This window comes from Suricata suricatta, chromosome 12, assembly GCF_006229205.1.
Source record: "Suricata suricatta isolate VVHF042 chromosome 12, meerkat_22Aug2017_6uvM2_HiC, whole genome shotgun sequence".
NCBI classification, from domain to species: Eukaryota; Metazoa; Chordata; class Mammalia; order Carnivora; family Herpestidae; genus Suricata; species Suricata suricatta.
The window spans coordinates 4,597,992-4,606,677 of record NC_043711.1 but is presented as its reverse complement, the minus strand read 5'-3'; the positions used below and the strand labels follow the sequence as shown (position 1 = coordinate 4,606,677).

Sequence of the window (8,686 nt, the reverse complement as noted above, 5' to 3'; positions counted from 1 at the left end):
GGGCTCCAGGCAACTATGCTCATCCCGCTAATGGTCTGGTTCCCTCCGGCCACAGGCCGCAGGAGAACTTCGATCCTGCCCAGAACGCGTCCGTGCCAGGCTGGGTCCATTAGCGCCCCACCGCATCCTGCCTTTCCACCTCCTCCCGAAGTCTGCGCCGGGAAACTGAGGACGGGACGTCCTTGGGGCACCGGGCCCAGGTCTTTCCTCGGCTCTCATCCAGTTCGTGCTTCCACCTGCCCATTTTCCAGTCGCATCCATTAAGACCCAATCAGGTTTCCTGTCTGTACGGATCCTGGCTCCGTCTCCACCTCTCCCTCCAGACACTTGGGCCCTGGGGGTTGGAAGTCTGTCACCTCCTTCATAAAAGTCTGTTCGCACCTCGTAAATCTCTTTAAGGCACTGGGATGAAAGGAGAGAGAATCCTGCAGCTCCCACCCTCCTGTCTCCAGCCTTTGGTCCTTAGTGTCTGCAGAGGTGACAGACGCCCCAGAGCCCCTAGGCACAAGTTAGGCTCTAAGTTCCCGGGTTTCCAGTACACACACTGGGAAGCCCAGGAGGATAGCCCCAGGAGCGCACACAGGGACAGATGGCCCTGTGGGGACCTGGCCCCACCTGCTGGTGGCTTCTGAGCTAGGAAACCTCAGTTGCGAAGTGGGCGGTGTTCCACGGGCTGGGGGACCAGATAAATCTACCAGTGGCTCAGCCTGGTGTTATAATCTCAGCCCTGACCTCATACTCAAATTGGAATTGGGATTCATTCCAATTGGGCACCACAGTTGGGATGGGATCCTAGACTGGGGTCAGAAGCTTCGCGGAGGGGTCAGCAACCCAGTAGAGGGTCTTGGAATCAAACTAGGGTCCAGAGGTCAGGCCTAGTCTGGGGTCAGGGCTCCAACTGGAAGGCTCAACCAGAGATCAAGGCTCAGTGTAGGTTGAGGGTCAGAAAGGAGTGGGGAAGTCTGGGTTTCAGGCTGATGTCGGGGCTTAGCTGCAGGTAGGGACACAGCCTGCAGTTGGTGTTCAGCCCATGGACAAGTCCAGCCTGGGATCTGTGGATGGGCTTCTAGACACCTCACTCTAGGGTGGGAGGCTCCGCCTAAAGCTGGGATTCAGCCCAGGGTCATAGGTCATCCTAGGGTCAAGATTTAGCCTGGAGCTAGGTTTAGGCCTCCTAGGATCAGGAAGATTAGCACAGGACAGGCCTCGGCAGATGCGACTGTTTACCAAAAGTCTGTGCCCTGGCAGGGAGCCACTTCCCCGAGGTGAAAAGGGGAAGTCCGTCTCTGGGGATACTGGGAAATGTAGTTTATTGAATACCCTGTTGAACTGTCAGCTCTCACTGCATTCTGGGTAATGTAGTCCTGGACAGATCTTCGGTTGGGCGTGGATGAAGGAATTTCGCTTCAAGGGCGGGATATTAGATCCGTCACAATTGGTCAGATGGACTGTTTGTCAAGTTACATCGAGACAATCTTTTTAGTGATTGGTGAGAGAGGTGGCGGGGTTAAGCATTATCAGCACCCTATTCGGAGCCGGTGTTGTCCATTTGGTGTCGTGCCGCTGTGGGGATGTGGATTTTCTAGGAAACAGTTGCTGATTGGCTAGGCGGGCTGGAAATGCCGGAGAGTCGGCCCCCATCGTGCGGCGATTGGCTCACCCGTTAGCGGTGGGCGCGTCAGAGGCGGTGTCAGGGGAGGTGGCGGCTCCAGAGATGGCAGTGAGCGAGAGGAGGGGGCTCGCCCGCCGGAGCCCCCCGGAGTTGGGGCAGCGGCTACTTCTGCTGCTGCTCTTGGGTGGCTGTTCTGGGCGCATCCACCGACTGGCGCTGACGGTGAGTTCCGCGGCGCGGCGGACTCGGGCGGGGTCGCAGTTTTGTCCCGAAGAAGCCCCTGGTTTGGAGTGGTCTCGTCCCACCTCCCCCTCTTCTTATGAGGGATGGAGCGGTCCGACGCCCCCCCCCCCGCCACCAGGCCTGGAGTGGTCTCGTCCGAGGAGTCCACTCAGTCTTTCTGGTGGCGCAGCCTGGCTGGCCGCGCTGGACTGTGCCCCGCCCATTGGGGGGTGGGTCTTCAGCTGCAGGGACCACCCTCCCCCCAGGTCCTCTAAATTCGTGGGATTGCTCTGGGGACGCTGGCATCCTTGGCGCCGCCCAGGGCAGTCCCTGGGTTTTCTAGGATGAGGTCCTCTGGGCGCTCACTGGGATCTTGGAGATTCCGTTGGAATCTACAAACTGGGAGGTCAGAACTCGACGCATCAAGATATATAACTCTGCTTTGGGGCTGGTGTTCACCCAGTGCGGAGACTCGCAGAACGGTGGCTGGAGGATCTGGGCTACTCTTCTACCTGGGATTGGTCTGGGGACATGGCCTCCAGGAAGGGCCTCTCAGCCTCTGCCATTACTCTTTGGACCTGTCCTAAATCTAAGGGTACCAGGAGGGGGCCGAGCCCTTAGGGGAGCCTCGCGCCAGAGCCGTGGGGCGCAGTTGGTGGAAAGAAGTCTGAGCTGCCACTGCCTCGTTGGTCTCCGGCAGGGGGAGAAGCGAGCACACATCCAACTGAACAGCTTCGGCTTCTACGCCAACGGCTCCCTGGAGGTGAATCTGAGCGTCCTGCGTCTGGGCCTCCCGGTGACGGAAAAGAACGCCCCGCTGGTGAGGGGCTTTGAGGACTTTGCTGGAGGAGGGTGAAGAGGACACGTTTCCGAGCCCCCTGTCCTCAGTTTGTAGCTCTGCCTCTCATCCGTGTGATCTTGGGCAAGTCCGTTGGCCCCTCGAGGCTCCTCATCTGTAACCTGGGAATAACAAAATCTCATGCAATGTGTGCTAAGCCCCGAGCTTGGGTTGATGAAGGGAGGGCATCATTACATCAACATTTTAATTGGGTGGACACAGGATGGGCTGGGTCCAGAGGACCTGCGACGGTCTCCCTCGGGAAGTGACATCTGCCTAGAGCCGCACTAGATGGTTCGGAGTTAAGAGTGTGAGAAGCCAGGGGCAGGATGGTGTGTTGGAAAATTCCACGGGTCAATGTGGGACCTAGCACATAGGTGTTCAGTAAATTTGAGGTTACATGTCTATTGTACTAAAAGAGGTGCCTTGGCGAGGTCCCTGTGGAATCCCTCATTTTGTCCCCTTTTCTTTCCACCTTCCAGGTGGGATTCAGTCTGACTCGGGTTCGATCTGGTAGTATTCGATCCTACTCAGTGAGTGGAGGGAGAGGTGTGGAGGGAGTGAGGGGGGCCTGGGATGTCTGCCCGTTACATCTGGAGCCCAGAGACTTGCTCTTTCCTAGATAGGGGAGCAAGAAGTGACCCTCCCTTGTGGAGTACACGGGGAAGAGGCAGGGTGGAAATGGGCTAGGGGGAGGCCACAACCAAGGTGCCCTCTTACCCATTGCCCAGACCCAGGACCCCTACGACTGTCCTCTCTCGAAAAACAGTAGCAACCTCCTGGTTCTCTTCCTCATCGACACCAAGGATCTGCGGTAAGTTGATGGTCCAGGGGCCCTATCATTTGTGTTTCCCTGGGTGTGCTACCCACATGCGCTAATCAGGTGGTATGGAAAACCTGCTGGAAAGAATTTCCATGAAAAGTCACTTGCTTTTCAATTTTACCTTCCGGCCTTGTGCTTACGAGAAGGAGGGAGAGAGGGGCAGGGTACCCAGGCAGTGTTGGGGTCTCGGGGCAGAAGACACGGACACAGAGGAGTGCTGTAAGAATCGACAGCAACCGTTCATGCTTAGTTGTGTGCCTCCTGTGTTCCAGGCAGCATCCTGCAGGCTTTTACAGGTGTTAACTCATCAACTCGTCATACTATTATTATCCCCATTCTAAAGATGAGGAAACTGAGTCCCAGGAGCTGGGATTTGGACCCAGGCAGCTTGGCACCAGAGTCCAACAGTACCATGAAGCCTGTGTGTAGACATATTTTCATTTAAAATAATGCATTTAAGTAGAATTGAGTCAGTCACCGCCATGGGAAGTGACAGTCCCGGATGCTGGCAGCTCACGTGTGGCAGCCATCTTGACGGGTGGTAGCCAGTGCTGGAATTGTGTGATCGCTGATTCAGCCTGACGCCGGCCCTCAGTAAGGAGATCCCGAGGATCCAAGGGGCCATTGAGTCCCTCTGCATAGGTGGTGCGCATGACCCAAGGCTTCAGCCTCCTGGCCCCACCCCCACCCCAGGGTCCAGGTGAGGAAGTATGGGGAGCAGAAGAAGCTGTTCATCTCCCCCGGGCTCCTCCCCGAAGCGCCCTCCGAACCAGGGCCCCCAACGCCAGTACACACAGTCATGCCCAAAGTGGACAGCGGTGAGTGAGGCCGGCTGTGTGAGTGGGGAGAGGGGAGACGCCTCGGGCTGCTCTGGGCTGCCTCCTGTTTTTCTGCTGTCTTTCTGTCCGTCCACCTCTAAACAGATGCACTTGTCCCCTACAGGGACCACCACTGCACTCGAAAAGGCCAAGTCAAAACCCACAGTGTCTCAGGAAGACCAGCAGGTCCGGGGAAGGTCTCACTGGGGGCATTGGGGACCCAGGCTGGGGGGGTCCCTGGTGCTCCATGCGGCGCTCTGTCCCCTCAGGGCCCCAGCGAGAACAAGGAACTGGTTCTGGGTCTCGGGCATCTCAACAACTCCTACAACTTCAGCGTGAGTGTCTGTGAGCGCCTGTGGCCCCACCTCCCCCCAGAGTGGGGACTCCCAGACTGAGGCCTCCCCTCCCCCTGTCTGCCCCCTGCCCCCCAGTTCCACGTGGTGATTGGCTCCCAGGCTGAGGAAGGCCAGTACAGCCTCAATTTCCACAACTGTAACAACTCCAATCCGGGCCAGGAGCGGCCATTTGACATCACGGTGAGCAGATGCGGGGCGGGGGTGCCACAGCCTCCCTGAGGCCATGCTGTGGAACGCAAGGCCGATGTGCCCATCAGGGAGATGGGAAGACCGAGGCAAGGAGTGGGGGGGGGGGGGGGGCTTGAGAGTGGGAGAGCAAGACTCCCACTCAAGGCTCTGCCTCTCCAGAGCTGGCATGCGCCATCCCCACCACCCACCACTGCCCCCTCCGCAGGTCATGATCCGGGAGAGGAACCCTGAGGGCTTCCTGTCGGCGGCGGAAATTCCCCTTTTCAAGCTGTATATGGTCATGTCAGCCTGCTTCCTGGCCGCGGGCATCTTCTGGGTGTCCATCCTCTGCAAGAACACGTAATGCCTGGGGGGCCTCCACCTCCTCTCTTCATATCCTCCCATCCCTGCCCCTAACTAACGCCCTCCACCCTCTTCTGTCCCTGACTCCACCCCCGTCCCCCACCACCAGGTACAAAGTCTTCAAGATCCACTGGCTCATGGCAGCCCTGGCTTTCACCAAGAGTGTCTCCCTCCTTTTCCACAGTGTGAGAGCTTGGGCCCAGAGCAGGGGCGGGGTGGGGGCTGGGGTCTCTGGGTCCAGGAAGAAGCCCGTGCAGCCCACTCCCCAAATCTGCGCAGACCCTGGGCTTGGGAGTCCATTCATCCCACTGTCCACATGTCTAGCCATTTTTGCACTGTGGCCACCAGCTGTCCCCCCAGCTCAGCTGCCTGCCTGCCCTTCTGTCCGGTGGTGACGGTCCACTGGCCCAGCGCTGACTCCCCGCTGACTGATCACCTCACTATCTCATCACCCAGCCAGCCAGCTGTGGCTTCCCCACCTCTGTCGCGGCCGTGACTGCCCATCTGTCATTCTAGCCATCCACCCCTCTGTTGTCACGGCCATCTCTGAGTCCCCCTGCCATCCTGATCATAACTGTCAGCTCTGTCCACTTTCTGGCTGCCACGTGACAGTGATCGTCCGTGTTCCTAAACCATCGCCAGCCTCCCACTTGTCACTGTCCGTCCATCTGTCTGACTGTCCATGCATCCACCTCCAGATCAACTACTACTTCATCAACAGCCAGGGCCACCCCATCGAAGGCCTCGCCGTCCTGCACTACATCACACACCTGTGAGTGCCCCTCCCTGCGGCAGGTTGGAGGGGGTGGGCTGGGGAGGGCCGGGCACCCCCTCTCACCACACACGCTCCCCCCAGGCTGAAGGGCGCTCTACTCTTCATCACCATCGCCTTGATCGGCTCTGGCTGGGCCTTTGTGAAGTACGTCCTGTCAGACAAGGAGAAGAAGATCTTTGGGATCGTGATTCCCCTGCAGGTGCCCAGGAGGCTCCAGGCCGGTGGGTGGGGGGTGGGGGCGGGTATGCCTGCCCCCTTAGGGCACACCTACCTAGCCCATGCCACCCTCAGGTCCTGGCCAACGTGGCCTACATTGTCATTGAGTCCCGTGAGGAGGGCGCCAGCGACTACAGGCTCTGGAAGGAGACCCTCTTCCTGGTGGATCTCATCTGCTGTGGCGCCATTCTCTTCCCTGTGGTCTGGTGAGGGTCCCACACGTGAGCCCCACTGCAGGCTGAGACCCCGCCCTCCCAGCCCCCCCAAACATAGCCAGAGGTAGTGCCGACGGCTCCCTGTGTCCCCTGTCCTATTCCAGGTCCATCCGGCATCTCCAGGACGCATCTGGGACTGATGGAAAGGGTGAGGCCCCTGGTCCCAGGACCTGCTGGGCCCCCAGCCTCTGTCCCGTGCCAGGCCCCTTCCCTCCCTGCCACTGCCTTCCTGCCTCTCTACCTTGCTCCCCATCCTGCACCCCCACCCCAAACATCCCCCTCCGGATTTCCTGACCCTCAGCCCCTCCCCAAGACGTTCTCCCTGTCCCCAGCCCTCCTCCACACCGCTCCCTGCCCCCGTGCCCCCGGCCTCCTTCCCCTAACCCCACTCTCTGTGTACACCCCAGTGGCAATGAACCTGGCCAAACTGAAGCTGTTTCGGCATTACTACGTCATGGTAGGAGCCCCATTCTCACTCAGGGAAGTTGTTTGGGTTGGGGGGGCACATCCAGTCCCTTGGCATACCCACTCACCTCTGCCATCAGCCATCACTCTGAGTCCCAACGCCCTGCCCTCTGGCCCCGTCCCGGCAGGTCATCTGTTACGTCTATTTCACGAGGATCATCGCCATCCTGCTGCGGGTGGCCGTCCCCTTCCAGTGGCAGTGGCTGTACCAGGTGGACAGGGGAGCCACAGGCGGATGGGAGGGTGGGCCAGACAGTGCTTTTGGAGGGCATGGGGGCTTCGCCTGATACTCCTCCTGCGCTCTCCCCCCTCAGCTCTTGGTGGAAGGCTCCACTCTCGCCTTCTTTGTGCTTACTGGCTACAAGTTCCAGCCGGCAGGCGACAACCCATACCTGCAGCTGCCGCAGGAGGAGGACGAGGGGGACGTGCAAATGGAGCAAGTGTGAGCAGGGGCCCTGGGTGGGGGTGAGGGGGATGACACAGTCCTGGAAAGGGGCGGGGCCAGAACGTGGGGGGGCGGGGCCGGACAGCTCCGCGGATGGATTTGATAGGCACCTGGGGGGGCGGGGCTTAGTTCCCTCAACTCCTGAGCCACCTCCTTGTTATCTGCCCCTAGAGTGACCGATTCTGGGTTCCGGGAAGGCCTGTCCAAAGTCAACAAAACAGCCAGCGGGCGGGAACTGTTGTGATCATCCCGGCCTCTGGGACCCGCCATCGGTCTCCCGCCCGCTCCCACCCCTCCTCCTCACACACATTCCTCACTCCCGCCGGCTCCCCCAGCGTCAGGGGCGGGGGAGAAGGGCTCCCAGGGCGCATGCAGCGCCCAGCTCCCGGAACCCTGAGCCCCCAGAGCCCGTTCAGAAGAGAGCTCCCCACTTCCCCCCAACTATTGGGCAATCCTCTCCCCGCCCCGGGGCCATCTGCCACTTGCAGTTGCACAATAATCACCAATCTGTTTTGCTAGCCTGGTTTCTTGCCTCTCTGGGTGTTGAGGTCTAACACAGAGGTTGTGCTTATGGTTGAGAAACCTGTGTTCACGAGGGTTGGGGAGGTGGCAGTATCCGTGGCCCTCCCCATTCAGTAAATGTCAGTCGAGTAACTGCTCCGTGCCAGGCCCTGAGCCCGGTGCTGAGGACAGAGCAGTGACCAAGACCCACCCAGGCTCGACCCTCAAGGGGCTCACAGTTGGGGGTGGGGGCCAGGCAGGGACAAGGATGAGTCCCAAGACACTCCCATCCCAGGGCCCTGACCCAGCCTGGGAAGTTGGGAGAAGGTGAACAGAAGGTAGGGGAAAGACCCCAGGCCCAGGGGAGGGGCAGCGTGTGCAGAGGCTGGAGGTGAGGAAAGCATGCTGCTTGGTAGACCCACAAGTGGTGGGCCCTGAGGTGTCTAAGTAAGGCTTCCATGGACCCTGGAATCCTATTAAGAAGACTGTGAGACACAGAGAGCCTGAGTAGTTTGCCCAAGGTCACACAGCTGACCAGCTGGGAGGCTCAGGACACAAAACAGTAGCAGTCTGGCCTCAGAGTTGCACTTTACCACCAACCGCTCTGCCCCTCGCCACCTAGACTCCCTGCCCCCAAACCTTCCGAACTCCCTAAACCCACCGTGCCCTTTGTTGTGTGACCTGGGTATGTGGTCCCACTTCTGCTTCCTCACATGTAACATGAGGTCCCCATGAGGCCACTGAGTAGCACACATGTAATGGTGTGAGGCCTAACCTCTCGCGGGCTGCCCTGAACCTTGAGGACTGACCTCAGCTTAGCAGAGCACCTGCACACGCACGTGGGCAGCTCCAGAGATGGCATTCTCTCC

General features: G+C 59.5%; 1 protein-coding gene across 2 annotated transcripts; it reads left to right on the top strand.

Moving 5' to 3' along the window:
- Positions 1-1,623: 1,623 nt before the first annotated feature.
- Positions 1,624-7,834, top strand: GPR108 (G protein-coupled receptor 108). Of its 2 annotated transcripts, none has more exons than XM_029918495.1 (18): positions 1,624-1,834; positions 2,535-2,597; positions 3,155-3,205; positions 3,404-3,486; positions 4,189-4,313; positions 4,438-4,499; positions 4,583-4,648; positions 4,745-4,849; positions 5,064-5,197; positions 5,310-5,385; positions 5,899-5,972; positions 6,057-6,174; positions 6,267-6,397; positions 6,511-6,554; positions 6,814-6,863; positions 7,000-7,083; positions 7,186-7,313; positions 7,488-7,834. In XM_029918495.1, exons 1-18 carry the CDS (start codon positions 1,715-1,717, stop codon positions 7,558-7,560), a joined length of 1,587 nt encoding a protein of 528 aa, XP_029774355.1. In that variant the 5' UTR covers positions 1,624-1,714; the 3' UTR covers positions 7,561-7,834. The 2 variants fall into 2 exon arrangements, with proteins under 2 accessions (XP_029774355.1, XP_029774354.1); XM_029918494.1 differs by having other exon boundaries at positions 1,625-1,834; positions 2,535-2,654.
- Positions 7,835-8,686: the final 852 nt, after the last annotated feature.

Excerpts from the sequence above, each read along its gene's own strand:
- GPR108 (XM_029918494.1), top strand. The coding sequence starts at position 1,715 with ATGGCAGTGAGCGAGAGGAGGGGGCTCGCCCGCCGGAGCCCCCCGGAG. Across the intron at positions 3,487-4,188 it reads ATCGACACCAAGGATCTGCG|GGTCCAGGTGAGGAAGTATG; the intron begins GTAAGTTGATGG and ends CCCCCACCCCAG. Across the intron at positions 6,555-6,813 it reads ATCTGGGACTGATGGAAAGG|TGGCAATGAACCTGGCCAAA; the intron begins GTGAGGCCCCTG and ends TGTACACCCCAG.